At 36.1% G+C, this 21,693-nt stretch overlaps 1 protein-coding gene across 2 annotated transcripts in view; it reads right to left on the bottom strand.

The window, feature by feature from the left end:
* The window catches only part of KHDRBS2 (KH RNA binding domain containing, signal transduction associated 2), a 567,387-nt gene extending 557,355 nt beyond the window's left edge, over positions 1-10,032 (bottom strand). For both annotated transcript variants that reach the window (XM_066361370.1, XM_066361371.1), the window contains exon 1: positions 9,746-10,032. In XM_066361370.1, coding sequence (XP_066217467.1) covers positions 9,746-9,836 — 91 coding nt within the window. In that variant the 5' untranslated portion in view covers positions 9,837-10,032. The remainder of the gene's footprint in view (positions 1-9,745) is intronic.
* Between the last annotated feature and the right edge of the window lie 11,661 nt (positions 10,033-21,693).

Raw genomic sequence — 21,693 nt, 5'->3', positions numbered from 1 at the left:
AGATAAACATCAATTTGTTATTCTATTTGTTTATGCATTTGTTGGTTGATTTTCGTATGTGTCCTGACTGTAGATCGAACCTGCAACCCTAGTGTGTCAGAAGGATGCCCTAACCAACTCAAGTCCCCAGCCAGGGCAAATGTTTCAATGTTTAATGATTGCTTTTGACACACTTTCACATTAGAATTAGACATTTACCTAACATCTAATTAAATGCTTTAAAAACCCAAATTGACTATGCTACCCTCTAATCTGCTTCTTTATTTTTTCTATAAAATAAATTAAAAATTAACTGCCTTTTTATATATAATATAAGGACCTGAGCGAGAATGTTTATGTTCAATTAAAATAACTATTACCTTAGTCATCCCTTTCTTCTCAAAACTAGCAAATTATTTGTCCTTCAAACTCTTTGCTAAATTTCTGTAATAGAGGCTCCCTCTCTATCTACATTTTAGAGAGAACACATTCATGCTTCCTTTTTATTAGAGAAGTAACATCTAATTTAATGTTTTAAAGGAAATAGACATCAACTGTGCCATTTCTTTTTTTTTTTTTTTTTTCATTTTTCCGAAGCTGGAAACGGGGAGGCAGTCAGACAGACTCCCGCATGCGCCCGACCGGGATCCATCCGGCATGCCCACCAGGGGGCGATGCTCTGCCCCTCTGGGGCGTCGCTCTGTTGCGTCCAGAGCCATTCTAGCGCCTGAGGCAGAGGCCACAGAGCCATTCCCAGCGCCCGGGCTATCTTTGCTCCAATGGAGCCTCGCTGCAGGAGGGGAAGAGAGAGACAGAGAGGAAGGAGAGGGGGAGGGGTGGAGAAGCAAATGGGCACCTCTCCTGTGTGCCCTGGCCAGGAATTGAACCCAGGACTCCTGCACGCTGGGCTGACGCTCTCCCACTGAGCCAACCGGCCAGGGCCAACTGTGCCATTTCTGATAACAATGTAACAATACCAATCAATCTGTAACAAAGTTATTAAATCCTAAAACCTCAGAACCTGTAGATGATATTTCTATCAAGCCACGGTCAACATGTGATATCTGCTTACTTCCAAATTTTAAACAAACCCAAGTCTGCCTCCAACTACAGAGAGGACCTGTAGTTGTTCTTCCTTCCTAAAAGAATCCATCAAATGTAAGCAGTTCTCTGAAAAACGTGGGAAGAAAAATGCCTCTGCAAATCATAGAGAGTTCTCCAAATCCCTTTTCAGATTAAAAAAAGAAGAAAGTCTAGAATGATCCTTGCCACCTCATCAGAAAACTCCCCTAGAAATAACAGTTAATATAAAACAGAGAAAACTTAAACTGTATCAATAATCCTAAACCCAATTCTGTACTTAGGTAAATTTCTCTATTTATAAATGTACTTGCCTTTTGTATACTATACTTACTTAACAATACTGTGTCAGAATTCATCTAATACTTGCATTCAGGAATGTATTTCAGAAGTTAATGGTAAAAATCATGTTCAGCTCCTAGACATACTCTGCATATTAATATTTAGCCTTCCTTTACAGCCTGACTCAAGTTGTATCTCCTCCGTAGAAGCAGTATGATGTAATGATTACACATGGCTTCTCAGTGAGAAAGCCAGGTTTCACCTTTAAAATTAATTTGCTCTGTGCCTTGAGATAAATTAACTTTTCAATTCTTAATTTTCTCATTTGTCAAACAAAGATAATGCAAATAACTATTTTATTGGACTGGTGGATGCATTAAGTGAGGCAATGCATACAAAGCACCTGACAAAGAGTAATTTCTCAATTAATGGTAATAGCAATGACAATAACGATGATGAGGATGAAGAATCCACGGTCACCATGACCAACAGGAGTACGACATCCTTTGAATTCCCAGGATATCATCGGTGTATAAAATTCAGCATCAGCATATCTTCATGCAATGTTACTTATACTCATGTATACTGTTGAATCCCCAGATTATTTAAAAACTAGTAAGTTAAACATCTGATACCTCCTCATATACCAAAAGTACATATTTCAGACAGGTGTTACCACACACATTCAAGGGCATGAATGTTACAGTCAAATACAGTAGAGACAACAGCCTATTGATCTTTATTCCCCAAACTGTATCTTAACTATAAGATTATAGTAAATGGCCTAACAATTTGTCATTCAGGTGTTCTTGCACGTTTATGTCTCTCTCTACAACAAAATCTTTTTGAAAGTAGTATGCATTCATGAGGCAAAGGTAAGCAATGGAGGATATTCTACAAGTGACTTCTTCCCCGCAATAGTTAATAACGAACGATTGAGCAACAGATGCTTGGTTATGACTTCTCAAGTTTTTGACAAATAAAACATCAATCATTTCAGGATTCTCCACTTGAGAAAAGAAAAAGTCATATAACATGGGTATTTGCTAAGATTAATTATTGAGATCAGCTATTACACAGTACTCATTTTAAAAAAAAATCTATTTCCATAACATGACAATTTTATTGAAATTCACCATTTTTGTGAGAAAAAGAATCATGTTTCAATCTATGAATATATTAAATCTTACATTGCTGTATAGCTTTAAAAAAATAAACTGTCATCAGAATATATATAATGCCAATTATTTTTTTAAGGTGAGAGGAGGGCAGATAATGAGGCAGACTCCTGCATGTGCCCCAACCGGAACCACCCAGCAACCCCATCTGGGGCCAATGCTCAAATCAACCAAGCTATCCTTAGCACCTGAGGCTGATGCATTCCAGCAGAGCTATTCTCAACACCTGGGACCACGCTTGAACCAATCGAGCCACTGGCTGCAGGAGAGAAAGAGGGAGAGAAAAGAGAGTAGGGGGGAGAAGCAGATAATCACTTTCCCTACATGCCCTGAGTGGGAATCAAACCCAGGATGTCCATACACGGGGCAAATGCTCTATCCATTGAGCCACCAGCCTGGGCCAGAATACAATGACAATTAAAATACATTTCTTATAATATATATTCAGACAAAAAAAGATAAAATCAGGTGTTCAATCAAATTAGCTGGTGACACTATACCCTTCTTTACAAGGGTTTCTAAAAACTACCTCTAAAACTTCCCTTCTACAGCTCCTGTGGGAAAAAAGAGTATCAATCAAAACTGTATATATAAACAGAAACTAGAAATAATGATCAGACCTCACTTTGTTCCCACTGTCAGTTACAGTGTCACAAAGTCTCTCTAAAATTAGGTAAATAAAGCAAAAAACAGGTGCCTATTATTCACATAAACTGGTCCTAGCTAGGCTTATGCCTACATAACTTGCTAACTAAATTATAATATACAGGGCCTACCATACATTCACAAGAAAATGGCAAAAAAATGAATTACAACACACAAATACATGGGGAGAAAATATTATACATCAATAAACCACAGACCAGGAAGAAGGAGGCAAGCTAACTGGGTACCACAATACCCAGGAATGACCCGGCAATGGTTTCCCAGTTCTTGAGCCCCATATATGCTGAATTGGGTACTGGAAAAGCCAGCAATCCGTAAACATCAACAGAACCAGACAAAATAAGTGAACAGAAGTCTGAAGAAAAGCCTGCTCTCTCTGGCCAAAGAACTAGAAAAAAGGGCAACCTAGCAAAACAGAAAACATTTAACAACAAACATCCTTCTCCAGCTAAACAACACAGAAAAAAGCAAAACGAAAGGTGTTTCATGCTCACTTCTGTCGAGGAAGTTGTTAAATAGGGAGGGAGCCTAGGTTTCCAATCTCACCCAGCTTTAGAGAGGCATCCTTTTCCCCTCTGGATGGACTCAGAGAAGGCTGAATGGGGAACACGGACTTTATTTCCAGCCACAGTAAGGAGGCCTCCTCCTGCAGTGTCAATGGAGTCCACGTGGAGATCCTGGACTTCCACCCTTATGAACAGGAACAAGGGACCCTGTCCCTCTAAGCAAGGGACAGGGGAATTCTCGTTCCTGCTGAAACTTTCAGCATGCTCCAGCAAGAATGAGGCTTCCCACTCTTCTTGGAGTCCTGGCCAGAATGGTATCAATGGATACCTACTGAGAATCCTGGACTTTTCTCTCCACCTGGAAGTATCAAGGTGGTGTTCCTCTCCCTCTGCTGGCACGGTATCAGAGGAGGCCTGCTGGAAGAGAATATTATTAAAAAGTGTGACAGGGTCACACTCTGATTTTGAATGAGACACTCTGACAGCATAGCATGTGTTTAGGCAGGGAGGGGAGGGATGGAGGACGGTGAGGGCAGGAAATAGAGAAGAGGCAAACCAATCATGTGTAGTGCTTGGAAGCCAAGGAAGAAGCCAAAGCACTGGGAAAAGCTCAACAGTGAAAAATGCAGCCAAGAGACCTGATGAGAGGTGGGAGAACTTTTATTGGATGTGCCAGTTAGGAGATGATTCTGTCACAAGGGCCACTTGTTTAATGACAAGAACAGAGGCCATACTTAAGGGTTTTGAAGAAGTAAATTGAAAAGTGAGGCAGCTTAGTTTAGACTAACATTATTGAAAAGTTAGAGGAAAAGAGAGAGAGTAAATGTCAACAAAGACTATATTTATTGCTTTGGGCATGTGAAACAAGAATTCTTCTTAACATTTTTCAGATTGGATCCTATTTACAGGCTGCTTCAAGGAAAAAGTGGACAGGGAAGAAGTTGGAGATACAGAAGAAAGGATATAACTATAGAACAATCCCACTGGGTGATGAATGTTAGGGTTAAGCAAATGGGTGAAAAAGTCCACCTTGAACAAAAGAGAAGAAGAAGAAAGAAGAAGAAGAAGAAGAAGAAGAAGAAGAAGAAGAAGAAGAAGAAGAAGAAGAAGAAGAAGAAGAAGAAGAAGGAGGAGGAGGAGGAGGAGGAGGAGGAGGAGGAGGAGGAGGAGGAGGAGGAGGAAGAAGAAGAAGGAGGAAGAAGGAGGAAGAAGGAGGAAGAAGGAAGAAGAAGGAAGAAGGAAGAAGAAGAAGAAGAAGAAGAAGGAAGAAGGAAGAAGAAGAAGGAGGAGGAGGAGGAGGAGAAGAAGAAGCATTATTTTATCTGCTGGGAATGAAAGGGTAAAAGGATTATAAAGTTTTTAGATGGGAGGCAGTTGCAGAAGAATATCAGAAAATATATATGCATTTCCCACAAGAAAACTGAGGATGAAATCAGCTGCAAAGAGGGAAGGACATACGGGTTTATGAAGAGACTTCAGGAGGTTTGGAGTTAATTCTAAAGACACAGGACCAGAGTTAATCAAGCTCAAGTGAAACACTGACAACCACTGACTAAGGGAACATGCTATTTTAAAAACCCTCATTGGAATCATTTCTCATAAGATAACTTATTTCATAGTTTGGTTTTATCAGTTCAAATTTCACTCAGCAGTCATTCAAAAGTAAGGCAGTGTTTATTTTCTTACAAAATCAAGCTTCAAGCTGAGTTCAAATCCACAATGCCTTTAAAATGTTAAGGAGAATCTTGAAACCATCATCTCACATGTATAATTTCTGCTTACATTTTTGTTATATTTAAATTAAAAAAAATTATTTATATTTGTATAAAATACTGCTTATATTGTCACAAGGAGCATTTTTTAACCTTAAAAGAACCATGCCTTAAAGATGTTACTTTTCCTGTTTTTACAGGTGAAAAAACTGAAAATCAGAAAGGAAATTTCACAGCACAAGTTATCACTACTCTGATCCCAGGGGTTTTGTTTGCTTAAGTAGAATTTCCTATTATATTGTAAATGTGTTTTAATAAACATCAAAGTTAAACCTTGAATTCAGTTTTTCTGCCAACTTTTACTTATTCTTTAAGAAACATAAATAAGATTACTCCAAATATACTGAGAGGAAGAAAAAGACATCACATTAATCAAAGGGAAGGATACATGGATACTATTTTTTATCAGAAGCTATTTTAGACATTATACAATACCTTTCCTTCACTTAAGAATTCACCATGCTTTATGAAAAATATTTTAAGGAACACAATCTAAATTAAAAACCGATCCTTACTGAAAATCTAAACGTAGCAAAATCACTACAAAAAAGTATTTGTAATAAATGTTAATTCCCGTTTCTCATGTGTTTTTGAAAGCTCATCTGTATCTGCAGCATGGAGGCCAATACTAGATGGACAGACAAGTTTTTACTGAAATTTTGAAAATTACACCAAGAGTTTTGTGAAAAATCATTTGGACCATTGGGATATTTGGCAATATTTGACTTTGTCATATGATGAGTTGATCAAAAGAATGATGAATCTACCAATATTTGTAAAGAATTCAAGTTAGGAAGTCCTGTCAACCAGATGACCCAAAACACTCTCAACTGGATAAGAATGTATTAATCCTCTTTAAGTTACGGAAACACCATAATTGAACCAATAAATTGGAACAGACTTACACCCATCAGCAGACAGGCATACTTGACTGCAAACAAGAATATTTCTACTTATATGCATTTTTAGCCCCAAGCCTTCCTGATAGCTCAACAGTCTTAAGAACATAAATCTGTCACTAGTGCCCCCCAAAAATATATGCCTCAAATCACATTACAATGCATTAATGTATTATTAATCATTAAACTGGGAAGAAATAAAAGTTGTTTCAAAAATGTTCAACCATTGATTTTGTTGTTCTGAATACACAAACACTATTCCTTTACATCAGCAGTAGTCCCAGTCTTAATTAGAATTACAAGAAAACATATAGATCATCTAGCCCAACTCCTTAATTTGGGAGACACAGAAACTGGGCCCAAGAAAATGAAGCTTACCAAGATTCAGTTTAGGCAAAAGTGGAATTAAAATCCAGGTATCTGAATTCACAGTTTGGTGCATTTCCCAGAAGTAGCAGAGAGATATAAATAACTTCATCTAATTTCATCTGGCAAACAAATTCAGAGGCTGAGTGGAACTTTAAGGATCATGCTGAGTTTGCTGGGGTTTTTTTTTCATATTCAAAAACATCTTCCATAACAAATGAGTAATAAACAATATTCTAATCACAAAAAATAATTATTTTAATCAAACATATTATAAGCACTCTTCAAACCATATTATTCAAGACCTCTAACTAATAGTCAAAAACACAAAATGTCTGGGTTCTTCCATTAGCTATCAGAATTGTTCATACTTAAAACAGAGCAGAAACAAGTGAAATAAAATAAATCACAACAAAAATGACAAAGTAACTAAAAACCTAGCACTTTAAACCCCATGGCCGCCTACTCTAAACTAAGCAGTCAATGTTGAGCACTAATTTGCATCTATCACCAATCAAAACAGTAAAATAAATCATTGTGAAAGCTCATTGGTTTATATCAGTGCCCATATAGATATTAGCTTCCGGAAAAATCATTCTGAAGAACTGAATCATCTGGATCATTTTTATTACTCACTCAGTCTTGAGACTGTCTGCACAGTACTGACTGAAATGTACTCCAGTGTGCACCTTCCTTCCAAATGAATATCTATGTCAGGTTTATTTATAGCCAATGCCTTCAATCAGTGCATTTCCAGGTATGAGAAATAAAATCATCTCAACAATACTCTTCTATAGAGATCTGAACCAAAACCTGGAAATCTTGGCAAACAGCCTCTGAAAATATAATGAAAGCTCTCTAGTGTAAAGTGTACATTAAGATTTATTAAAGATTCCAAAGCATACCCACCTTAGACTTTTTAGTAAGCCCATGTAAAGAGCCTCAGGTACAATAAGAGAATTCATTTAAACCTTATATATCTTTTTGCATATTTTTTTATAAACTTCAAGATTATTACAATCAGCTATCTCATTCCCTTTTTCTCATTATGATTTCTTTGAAATTTGGACATCTCTCTTTGTTTCTTACTTAGATGCTTTTTTCTCTATTTAGCAGCTTTTCTTCCTAAGGTTTTACAAAAGCAGGACACACTTCCCCCTACTGGGAAAAAATTAAATTACAAGGATCATCTGAGCATGTTCCTAAGAATCAAGAAATCAAGTTCCTGGGAAAGATAAAATGTTAAGGAACGAGGTGCATAGACTCTTCTGTTTTACCAGCCACAGAATACTTTGTACTCTATTAAGAGTTTCTCACATGAATATCTTTATCTGGAAGTTTTCAAAAGTTCACTAACTCTCATTAGTGAAAGATTAATTAATCACTGAACCCGCTGTCCCGAAGAGGACACCAATGAGCAAGTCAGAGAAAATGATCAGCTTGTAATTGTTGGGGTTTTTTTTCTTTTTAAAAACACTATCAACTAAATTAAGACACTTCTGAAAAATATGCTAAACAATTTTAAAGGCTTAACTGCATTTTAAATTATTCTGAATAATCCTAAGCATTTAATAACTCATTAATTTTTAATATTCATTATCTTATGTTATCTCTGTTTTTTAATTTTTTATTGTTTATATTTCAACTTTAATTTCTATTTTTTAAATTCAATAACTTAGAAAGTAGTAAGCATAATTGCATTTTATCTTCCCAAAGCGTCTATAAAACCAACTTGTTCTTTGAAACAGTTTAGTTGTTTCACAAGTTCAATATTTTGATTACAAATCTTTTCTTAATTGTTTAGTTTGGAAATGGAAAAAAAAATAACCTTAACACTTTATTGTTATTATAAATAATAATCCGTCAATAAAATATTTAAATAAACCTAATGCCTATTTGAATCACACAGGAAGGATCAGAATTTTCCTTCCACGTACAACTGAGTCTAAAAAAGAAAACATTTCTTTTAATGCTGAAGGGCTAAAAAAGATAAGTTGTCACTTTTAGTTTTGTTATAGGTAAGTCCATAACAACCTCAGCTACAAAACTGCATTGTAGTCAATTTGATGATGAAGCAATTCATTACTAACAAAGCACTCATCAGAAAAGAAAAAAAAAATGAAGTTGTTTCTAAAAAGGCATGTGTAGATTACTACAGATAGAGAGAGTAGTATCCACAGTACAGATATAGTAGCATCTTTAGCAACCAGAGGACATTCTTTCAAGATAAATGAAGTAATTTGGTTAATATTTCAGTTGTAAAGTTTGTGTGTTGTGTGTGTGTAAACAACCTTTCAAAGCCACGCAAAAGACAGGACATACATGTTCCCCTAGGAATGAAATCACCTTTAGCATTACAGGTACGCAAAAGAAAATGCACACTTGGTAAAACAGTTGATCAATGGTGGAGTGTTCCTAGGGACCAGTAACTGGCAGAATAACCCAATCACCACACTTCAAATAAATTGATAAGTACTTTAGCCTTTGCCAAATTCACATTCATAGAAAAACATGCGTAGCTTAATCTAGGTTAATTCTAAGACTTTCCATTGGAAATACTGTGATTATACTAAGGGGTATCAACATCACTTCCCAAATGCAGTTAAAAAAAAAAAAAAAAAAAAGCTGATGTGTAGGAAGGAGCTCTTAGACCACTACATGAATCACTATTTACTTCCAAACTGATTCCCCTTCCCTCTGCGAAGTGAAAATATTCCTGTAAACCGCGTTACACTTTACGATTTCTCCATCCATGATCCTAACAGGTCACAGCACCACTGCCATCAGATCTCCGAATCTCTTCATCTTTCTCAAATTAAGACGTAGAGGAGAAGGAGCACTGATTGCTGCCCGCCCGAAGAACAGGCTTGTCCGCCCGAGCTCCGGAGCGAGCATCTTCAGGGGGACAGTTTCTGCGAAGGAAGACCGGCGTCCCTCCCCAACTTCACTCTCCTAGCCGAGCCGCGGGTGAGCTGGGCGGCCGGCGGTGTGTGCCCATCTGCGGGGACAAGTCCTACCTTCCGCCAAAAGGCGCGATGCATGCACAAAAGATGGGTCCAGGCTATCTTTCTCTGCCATCAGCTCAGGCAAATATTTCTCCTCTTCCATAGCGCGGACTTCGGACAGTCCACGGGCGAAGCGCAAGGTTCGCTCGCTCCGACGCAGGGTCGCGGGGCAGCGCCGGGCTCCCGCGCTGCTCCGCCTCCGCCGCGGCGAGGGGATCTCCGCGCGTCCTCACTGGCCCATGCACCGAGCACCTGCGACTCCCGCCGTCGGGCTGCGCGGCCCAGCGCCCACACCTGCCCGTCCCTTCCGTCGTCCCTCGCTCGCGCGGAGCCCCCACTCACACAAGCAGCCTTAACTGGAGAGGCGGGAACGGGCCGCGTCCCACCTCTGCCTGCCATTCATTGGTTGTGGTGCCATGAGAGGCGGGGCCATCACGAAAGCTGCGGGCTCTCATTGGGCCGCGCCTCACGTCGGATCGCCTGACTGGCAGGAGACAGCTGCAGAGGGGAGGGGAGCGCAGAAGGTGCAAAAGCTTTCTTCTCGCAGCTCAAGCCTTCCCTGGTTATTAGGCATGCCCAGTTGTGTGGAGCCCTGGGTCCTCAGCTGAGGTGAGGAGCGGAGAGAGAGCGGGAAAAGCACCGGTTAAACAGAGAAGCTCAGGCCCAAGACCAGGGAAGATGGGAATGAGAAGTGAGCGGCGGAGAGGGATGGAAACGCATCCCATGGGTAGCTTCCCGAAGGTAGATGGGACTTCACCTGCGTCCCTAAGGCACAGGTGTCTCTTCTCTTGCTGCTTAGACCTACTTCAATGTTCGGGATTCAGCAGCGCCCCGGGTCTGGAAACATAATGAAGACTGCATGTGATAGGCGACTGGTGTTTTCAATGAGCCTGACCTACATCTCGGGGACGCTGTAGGATGTTCATTGATAAACAAATAAAGAGGCTCCGGGGCGATATTGTAGATCAACACGCTTCTAGCATACAATCATTGGGGTATTGACTTAGTTCTGATTTCTCTCCCATCCATCCTTCCTCCCCTAATCCTTATCTGTGGGAGGGGTAAAAGGAGGGGGCTGGAATTTAAAACTAAGAAGCACCACAATCATTTAGCCACAGTTTGTGAAGGAATTGAGAAGACATGTAAAAGAGGGAAGAGATTAGAGATAGGGAACCACGGTTGCGCTAATTTACCCTCTCTCCTTATTTTAGATGTGACAGCCTCTTTCACCAGGTACTGTTGCTAAGCTAGTTTGTCTCTATCCCACTTCTATTTAAGAACAGTTAAACCCTCCAGATATTACCATTGGGGCATGAAAATGCAGCTTGCATGCTTCAACTATTAAAAAAAAATTTTTTTCCTCCATCTCTTTTCACAAACAATCATTTTCCAATTTTGCCTCTCCCCAGCGCAAAGAACAAGGCTGCACTTTCCTACAAATAAAGCAGGCTGAAACTTTTCTAAGTTATCTTATTGTATTCAAATTTTTTCTTTATTTTTCAAGAAAAGTCTGGGAGACTATCTTTTATTTATATTATGTTTTAATTTTTTTTTTTTTTTTTTTGTATTTTTCTGAAGCTGGAAATGGGAAGACACACTCAGACAGACTCCTGCATGCGCCTGACCGGGATCCACCCGGCACGCCCACCAGGGGGCGATGCTCTGCCCCTCCGGGGCTTCGCTCTGTTGTGACCAGAGCCACTCTAGCACCTGGGGCAGAGGCCAAGGAGCCATCCCCAGTGCCCGGGCCATCTTTGCTCCAATGGAGCCTCGCTGCGGGAGGGGAAGAGAGAGACAGAGAGGAATGAAAGGGGGAGGGGTGGAGAAGCAGATGGGCGCTTCTGTGTGCCCTGGCCGGGAATCGAACCCAGGACTTCTGCACGCCAGGTCGACGCTCTACCACTGAGCCAACCGGCCAGGGCCATGCTTTAAATTTTTAATGTGACTTCACATCCATTATCTCAATTTGCACTCTGAAAACATGGTGCAATTATTACTTTATCTGTTTTATTGGTATGAATCTAAGACAGAGACAGTGATGTTCATTGACCCAGAAGTAACAAATATGACTTCTTTGGCACCAGCCATTGTTTATCCCATTCAGAAGCTGAATTACGGGACTCCTGGTAAGGGGATATATGACTAACACATGGGATAAGACAGTTAAAAGTTCATAAAATAAGCTGTGAGAACCATGACTCACTGGTAATTTTTTTTGACAGTAGGAATGCTACCAATCTTCAAGGAAATAGCCAGACAGCTATAGTAGTGGAAGGTGAATAAGATGCCAACCACAGCTAATAAATTGTAAACATTTGAAATGAAATAAATTTTAAACATTATTCTGCAGAAATTGTAATTGCATTTTGCTTTGGAGCATATCAAAAGACTAAAATCATATGGTGCTGATGCGGACATGAACAAATCCAGTTTCACGAATCGGAAAGATGCAGTAGCTCTTGTTAGATCCAACAACAGCAATTACATTATCCATTCACAGTCCTGTTTTCCATCATTAAAGGCGCACTAAGAAGATACAAGGGAGAGCAGGCCAAGGGTTGACTTTCTTACACAATGTCTCTGGATATCCAGGTCATTAAAATACACAAAACTAGCTGACTTTTATTTTCCTAGCTATTATCAAGAAAGAGTTATAATTTTATTTTCCCAGGTAAACTCTCAGCAAATGCTTTCACAGGAGAAATGCATTTTCAAACAGGATATGGCTGAAAAGGGAAACTCTCCAAGTGTACTACACATGCACTTATACAACATCAGGCCCATGTGTTTTCAATAGAAGGCTCTATGCTACCTGGCTGTTCACTTATTTCCTATACAAATATTTCACAGGTACCACAATTATGCAAGGGATATTCTCAGAACAACCTTATTAATGCAAACATTGTATAAGCATAAATGTAAATGAATTGAGAGCCATCTATAGATGATTATTGAATAGAGAGTATCATATCTATACATGAATGAATTATAACTACTGGTAAGCCCACCTCTTCTTCTAATGATGTAAATAACTTAACCATAATCACCACTGAATTGATTTGTATACCTTAGATAAAGATTTATCTCATTTGAAACGTGAATTCTCTTCATGAATGGTTTTTTAATGGTATTCCATTTACTGTACTATTATTTAAATGATGAGGTATTAAGGAAAAATTTTCACTAATAAATTTAGTTTTGAGGATGAATAAGGCATACATATAGAATATGTTCTGAAACTAATGTACAAATTGTGTGCTCAGTACATTTGCAAACACATCTAAGAAAAGCCTGGTGAAAGGACATTTAATCAGGTTTATCCTTGCGCACTAATAAAAAATGCCTAGCCTGTGTTATTAAGTAAAACCCAGTTTCCATTTCAGAGTTCTCATCAACTTTAGGTATACCTCATTAAACTGACTAGTTACTCCATGGATTCATTAGAATCAACTTATAATAAGAACCATGGGTTAATAAAATTATAGCAGCACAATAATTTATGAGCTCCCAGAATTCAGTGGAACCTACCAACAATAAGAACCACAGGTTAATAAACTCATAGCAGCCCCATCATTTATCTTAAGTTTTTAATGCCTGGGACACCTGGGTGCCTGGGACAGAGTATAATAAGGGACCAAAATGTTGAATGACTGATTTTTATCTACTGACGAGCCTGGCAGAGTCCATTAAATAGAAGGTACTGTTTTAATGTGTTTCTATTTATTTTAGTTTCACTAACTAAACTAGTAAAATCAGTTCCAGTTTCTAACTTTCATTATATATTTTAGGGTTGCAAATCAGAAAGAAGGGAATGGGGACTTGGCTGTGCCGACAACCAATAGCAGCAGTAGCAAGTCTATGAGAAATCTCTCATAGGAAATGTGTTCAGAGTCAAAATTTATGCTACATGTTAATATGGCACAGCAAAAAATGAATATTTATTATTCAAAGCTGGCCTATATATACACAGGGAAAAAAAGTTTACTGATTGGAAAACTTTAAAATTATCATATTGAATTTTAACAGATACAAGTGGATAATTTAAGAACAGCAGATGAGAGAGAGAAAAGACTGGTATTTGTTGAGAGCCTATATTGCCATTTTAAATCTTCACAACTGTAAGGAAGGGAGGCCAAGAAAAAAGCAGATACTAATTCTAAAGTGGCCTAACTCTCAAATACAGCAATTCTGAGGTTGAAATTATCTCTGGAAAACTGGCCAAGTTCATCTTGTTATATATATCTCTATGGGCAATCACTGCACTGGAACACTTTGGTTGACACTGATAGCAGCTGAGGAGCAGTTAGTGCATTATGAAAAGGAGAAGGAGGCTATTGTTTCAAGGTGAAAGTTATTGACTGCCTTTTTCAAATTAAATCTTTGAATTGTTGAATTGTATCTCACATATTGATTATTCCTAGAGATCAATATATTAAGGTTAAAAAAAATCACATCAGTAAAATACAATATTTTCATACATAGTAAAATGAAGATCTGAGCTCTGTTGTATTCAGTATAAAATAAATAAAGACTATGATGATTTAATAAAAACTTCGTCAAGTACACGAAAACTTTATCCACACAGACAGATGAATAAGCAATTGTTTAAATCACTAAAACAAGTTTAACAAAGAGGGGGTTAAATTTCAGTTGGAATATTTAAAATAAAAAACACTCATGAAAAGGATTAGTTAATATAGAAATTCTATTTTAAGAGAATACAATCCCACTTAAGGATTGAAAATACTGCAGGTAGTTGTTGATATAATGTGTTTGTTTTTTTTATTATTCTGCTTTCTCACACTAAATGGTATTGCCATTCAGGAAACAATCATTACAAAATCCTACTGTATAAAATAGTTATTGCAAAGTGAGTACAAGCCATTTGAAGAGAATGATAATGGAATTAGAAAACATAGTTCCAGGGACAAGATTTTATCAGTCCAACAGAGGAGAAAGAACAAAATAAAAAATCAAAGATATAGACATTGTATAAGATGTTAACTATCATAACCATCCAAGCAGCAAAGAGCTAGTAAGAATCATGAAAATTATCTCAATGCATGACAGTTAAACATAAAGCAAAATCCTAAACTGAATCCTGGGCCAGATTTTGTTTATATTCTATTGTTATTTTTTTTTTACTATGAAGAACAATGATGGCATAATTAGCAAAATGTGAATAAGGTCTATAGTTTTAGTTTACTGATTTTGCTAACTATTATAATTATATAGGTGAGTATCTGTGCTTTTGAAAATATATAATATAATAAAAATAGTTAAAGGGTAAGGGAGCATCACATTTGCAACTTACTCTCAAATAAGAAAAAACTTATGTACATATATGTATATATAGAGAGAGAGGAAGAGACAAACAAATATAGAGACAGAGAAAATGATAAATGATACAGCATGTGGTAAAATGTTAACATTTGAATGAAGCTTGTATTGGAATATCCTCTATTGTTTTTTCACCTTTTACATAAATCTGAAATTACTTAAATATAAAATATTTAAATCTATATATTTAAATCTATATATTACTAAAAGTAATCTTAAAGTATATTTCCCAAACCTCAGTTTAGTAGCTTGCCACAGAGGGTACAAGCCTATATTTTCATCATGTAACTTTTGTTATAACATGCACTGAATTAATGAATTTGGCCACAAACTAAATATTTATTAATTACTTTAAATACCTCATTTAAAAATAAACCAAAAAAAAAAAAAAAAAAAACCAACACATGTGTAAATTACCTATTTTTCTCTTTTTTTTCTAAACACAAATATAATACAAGTAATTATGTTGGTTTAGTTATTTCCTTTAAAATAACATTTGCAGCCATTTACTACAAAATTAGGCATTTTTAAAGAACTACTTTAAAAGAACTATAGGCATAAGAAACTTTTATTTTGAATAGATAGTAGAAATAATTATATTTCTATTTTAATTATATGAGAAGAAACTAGAGTTCATGCTTTTTGTGTATGGTCATGAGTTTCAAGATATATCACAATATCTCTGCATTTCTGGTTATACACCATGTCTTTTAAATACCTTTTTCTGTTTATTGGATAGAACAGGCAAAGTGAATGGTTCTTTATACCATAATGTGCTCTGCATGCTTCTGAATATATTTAGCTGTCTGATGCAAAAATTAGGGGGAAGAATGGAAGTAATAGGACATAAGGACAAAAGTCATTGTATATAACAAAATTTACTGTGGTGGCAAAAGTTTAGGAACAATTAATGCTGCCATCTTACAGTGTATAACTTTGGGAGCAGTTACCCTTCATCATAAAAACACTCAGAAAACTAAAAAAAAAAAAAAAAAAAAAAAAAAACTTTTAAAAAACTAGAAATAAACTTTTCCAACATGATAATAGGCATTTATAAATAAATGATTTAAAAAAATTTTTGAGTAGCAGTTCATATCACAATCAAGGGTGAAAGATGGAAAACTTTCTAAGATCAGGAAAAGACAAGGCTGCCCACTCTCACCATTTCTCTTCAGCCTAGAATAGAAGTTCTAGCCAGAGCGACCTGGCAGGAAGTGAAATAAAAGGTAACCAAATTTGAAACAAAGATATAAATCTATGTTTATTCATGGATAATATAATCCTACATGTAGAAAATCCCAATGAATACATGATTATTGGAGCTAATAAAAAAAGTCAGTACTTTTGCAATTTTAAGATCAACACACAAATTTCAGTTGTGTTTCTATACACAAGAAGTGAGCAATATTAAAAAGAAATTAAGAAACAAATTTCATATACAGTAGCATCAAAAATAATAAAATACTTTGAAATAAATGTAATCAAATAGTTGAAAGACCTGTACACTGAAAATGGCAAAATATTACTGACTTAAATATATAGAAAGACATCCTATGTATGTGGATTAGAAAACATTATTATATTAAGATAGCAATATTAATCTAAGCAAACTACAGAGTCAGTGTAACTCCAATAACATTTTTGCAGAAATGTAAAAGTCAATTTTCAAATTCATATAGAAGTGCAATGAATTTTGAATATCTAAAATAATATTTTTTAAAAAAATAACATACTTGGAGAACTCATGCTTCTTGATTTCTACAAAGCTACAATAATCAAAACAGTGTGGTATTGGGATAAGCATAGACTTTTAGATAGTGAAATAGAATTGAGAGTCCAGTAGGAAACTTAATATCATACATTAGTAGCCTATTGTTTTTGAAAAGGGTGCCAAGACCATTCAAAAAGGAAAAAATAGTCTCTTCAACAAATGATACTGGAACAATTGGCTGTCTAAATGTACAGGAACCCCTGTTTCACACAATATACAGAAATTACTTTGAAATGAGTAAGTATAAAATCTAAAGTTATAAAAGTTTTAGGAGAAAAAACACATGAAACAAAAGAAAAAATAGGTGAATTGGACTTCATCCAAATTTCAAAATTTTGTGCAACAAGGACATGGTCAAGAAAAATGAAAAGATAACATAAAATGGGATAAACTATTTGCAAATCAAATTTCTTATAAATGTCTTGTATCCAGAAGATAAAAATAAACTCCACATCAACAAACAAAAACCAATGCAATTTTAAAAATTGGCCTTGAATAGACATGTATATTTAGATACATACATAGCCAACAAGCACATGAAAAAATGTTCAACTTAATCATTAAAAAAATGAAAATCAAAATCACAGTGTGGTACAACTTCACACCATGGAACCCAGCAATTTTCCTAAATATACGGGCATGGGCAAAAGTAGGTTTAAGTATCCCCTTTAATTGGTCATTAGTTAAATTATCAGCTATCATTGCATAAAAGAAAAATCATAACTAAGGATATTAAATAATAGCAATAATTAATAAATAAACAATAGTACAAGAATAAACTTTACTTCCTGTACTCATAACTGTAAACCTACTTTAGCACTGCATATGCAAAGGAAGAGAAAACAGATACTCAGGTAAATAGGTGTACTCATAGAGTTTTAACTACAGCACTATTTACAAATAGTCAAAAGGTGGAAACAGTCCAAATGTCCAATATTCATTGAAAGGGTAAACAAAATGTGATATATTCACACATGGAAATTTACTCAGCCATAAAAAGGAACTGATAACATGCTACAATGTTCATCTGAACTGTGAAAATATTACACTAAGTAAAAAGGAAAAAACACAGATGCAAAAAATTTGCATATGGTATGAATCTATTTACATAAGATAGCCAGAACAGCTGTAGTCATTTGAAGTCTTGATGAAGATGTAGGATTCCAACATAGCAGCTGTTTGCTAGAGACCTCAGTTTGTCATGGCAGGGAGCTCTCCATAGGCCTGTTCACAACACGGCAGCTGATTTCGGGACACACAAGGATGTAGATACCAGGAGGCAGGGATCAGTCATGAACGGCCATCTGTGAGGCTGGCAACCACACAGCTCTAATTCACTCTGAAGTGGGTATTATCACTACCCTCCCCTTTTTACAGTGAGGAAATTTGAGGTGTGAGAAGTTTAAGTTGCCCAATGTCTCCAAGCTGATAAGTAGCTGAATTAATATTCTAATACACGTAATTGGACTAAAGAATGAGCACCTGAGAACCACAAGATGTGAAAAATTACATAATATAGCTAGGTATGATGTCACAAACAGAAGTCTCAGTCCTTGTGGAAAATGTAAACAGTTTTTTATATTAACTACATTCAATGATCCTTTAAACTAAGCCATCTCCCTTTTACCTTATCTTCAAGGTAAAAGATGTCATCCATCTTTTCAGGACTTCTTGTTAAGCACTGTTATTAGTCAAACACCACATAAATTATAAAATATAAGAAGAATATTCAAAAGGTAGCATATAAAATTAAAATATGTACCTTTGTGGATTGCAAGCTATTGCTTTACCTAAATTTAACTACTTCAGAATATCACTGAATTATAGAAGCAGATTACATTTTCTCTGATTGCCTAAGACTGTTGACTCTAATTCAAAGATTATGAACTTCTACTTAGATATGGCTAAAATAGATCAAATGTACTAAATATCACAGTAGTCACTCTGTTCTCCCTGAATGTTATTTAAAGCAAGACAACAACTACTAATGTGAATCTGTTAACTCAAGAAGTCTTTTTTTCTGATTGCAGAGCTACTTGAATGGCCTAAAGACTAAGTGAAGCAGCAATGGTCTCATATACGTACACACCTGCCATGATCTGATTTATTATTGGAAATGATGGTAAATTGCATGACAAATGTTATGAGATTATGTAATAGTTTTCTATTTTTTTTTTAAATGGGCCATTGTTTATTGGTTCTTGCTGCTGATTAACACAAACTAATAACTTAAAACAGGAAATAGTTATTTTTCAGTTCTATAGGTCAGAATTTTCTCAGTTGTCTTCCTGGGCTAAAATCAAAGTGTCCTCAGGGCTATTTTGTATTGCTTTATGGAGATCTGTCTTTTTCTGTTTCTAGAGGTTCCTTGCATTCCTTGGTTCATGAACCCCTTTCTTCATTTTCAGACAGCAACAGCAGAATTTATTCCTCCACACGGTACATCACTCTGACCCACTCTTCTGCCTCCCTCTCTCCTTTCAGGGACCCTTGTAATTTCACTGGGCTATAATCCAGAACAAGCTCCTTGTTTTAAATTGGCTGATTAGCAAACACAATTTCATCTGCAACTGTGGTAGGCTGCGTAATACCCCTCAGAATGTTCACATTCTCATTCCCAGAAAATGGAATATGTTACTTTACTTGGCACAGCAGATTCTGCAGATGCAATTAAGTGAAGGACCAAGAAAAGGAGGATTATCCCGGGTTATCTGGCGGGGGCCCAGTGTCATCGCAAGGCTGCTTATGAAGTGAAGCCCATGAATCAACGACAGATACATGGAGATAAAAAGAAAGAAAGACTGACAGAGACAGAGAAATAGAAAGAGAGAGGAAGAGAGAGGAGAGAAAAAGAAAGAAATGGAAAGGGAGGTAAAGGAAGGGAGGAAAAGAAAGGGAGGGTATTTCAAACTGTTATTTTGCTGCTTTTGAAGATGGAAGGAGCCAGCAGCCAAGGAATGAGTGTGGCCTCTAGAAGCTAAAAAAGATAAAGAAACAGATATTTCTTTAGAGTCCTAAGAAGGAATTCAGCCCTAAAGACCCATTTTAAAACTCTGACATCCAGAACTATAAAGTAATAACATCGTATTGTTTTGAGCTACTAAATTTGCGGTGACTTGTTATAGCAGCCATACAAAACTAATACAGAAGTTAACATGGTCACAGAGTCCTGGGATTAGGGGACAGATCTCCACAGGGGAGGCATTTTGTACCTTCTACAGCATCCATATTTTGAGGCACATAAACTATTAAGTATAAATTCTAGTAATTATATTTGACACTGAAGAATTCTCTTTAGGTGAAAATGATTTTCATATATGATGATAACCACTATATCAAAAATGTATTCACTTCCTGGTAGCGCAGTAATGGCTTTCAGAAGCCTTTTCCTTTCTTCAAATTCTCTGATAAATCCTTCATAAAAAGAAAAATTATTCCTACAAAGCAGCCAAATAGAAATGTGACTCAGCTGAAAACATAATATTCTTCAATGAATACTAATGCATCCTTTCATTAAAAATAAAATACAGCTCAGCTAAAAGTATTAGCAGAGCACTGTTTCACCAATGTTTATGAAGTGTTCTTTGGCATAAGTTTAAAAAATGTATGAAAGTCTGAAAGATGGCTTGTGGAAAATAAAATGAGAGGAAATTTAAATTTCCTACAAGGCAAACCAAAATAACAAGTGTAACCAGATAAATGACAAAAAAAAAAAATAGAGAAAACTCTAAAGGGTGTACAAACATGATATGACAGAAAAAATCTTTAAATAAAATTAATCAAAATACCAACTAGAATAGCTAAGAGCACTGAGAATAATTCAGTGTTATTCAAGATTAATATTTGCTTTAATTAGTTTTTTTTTTAAATCGTTACTGCAGCATCATTGAGGGAAGGTAAAACAAGGTATTGCTACTGACAATTGAACACAAAGCAAGTTTAAGAGAGATGTTTAGAACTGACAAACTTTCATAAGGTATTCAGGGACACTTAACTGGATTAATTTCTAGGGAAAATAAGTGACTTTACATTCACTAGAATACTTTCATATTCATTACTATACAGGCAAAAGATCTTTTAATGTATTTTTACTTTCTTACAAACAATTACAGAAGCAGACAGGATACTTTATAAGCATTCATGAAGTTAATACCTATATTTTTGTACCTGGGCTTACAGAAAGGTATATTAGTTTTATCCATAAACATGATTCAGGCAGTTCCTTGGAAGGCCGTGTTAAACATGTTTTAAAACGTCAGGATTTACTCTGTTTCATATTCACCTGGAGAGTTTAAATCCAGTGGATATGGCTTACAAAACACGATTTCAAAAAAAGAACACTTAAGATCAATTCTGATTGTTTTCACATTATTTAGTCAATGAATATTTTGTTGAATTGAATGCATTTTTTTCCGGACAAAACTATGAGACAAGAAAAATGGAAAAATAAAATGGAAAAGTGGAAAAATAGGAAGATGAAAGCCAAACCACCAATTATCTCATAAAACTTGACATATTTTTTACCTTAATTTCTCTCTTCCCTTCTTTCCTTTTTTCCCTAATATTTACTGAGCATCTACTATGTACAAGGCATTGTACACTGATAAAAAAGAAACATATTCCCCATCCTCATAGACCTTTTAGACTAGTGGATAAGATAGGCAGAAATTAAACAAGAAAAAGAGCAAATAAATAAATGTCACTGATAATTATTTTTCTTATTGTTATAAAGGAAAAACTTTGGTCCTCTGAGAGAGAGTAATGGGGTTGATGGAAGGAAGCAATTTTGATTCGATTATCAGGGATGATCCATCCAATGATGGGATATTAAAGCAAAACATAAAAGCTA

The sequence above is a fragment of the Saccopteryx leptura genome, chromosome 1, assembly GCF_036850995.1.
Source record: "Saccopteryx leptura isolate mSacLep1 chromosome 1, mSacLep1_pri_phased_curated, whole genome shotgun sequence".
NCBI classification, from domain to species: domain Eukaryota; kingdom Metazoa; phylum Chordata; class Mammalia; order Chiroptera; family Emballonuridae; genus Saccopteryx; species Saccopteryx leptura.
The sequence above is the reverse complement of the archived record's forward strand: the minus strand, read 5'-3'. Positions and strand labels throughout refer to the sequence as shown.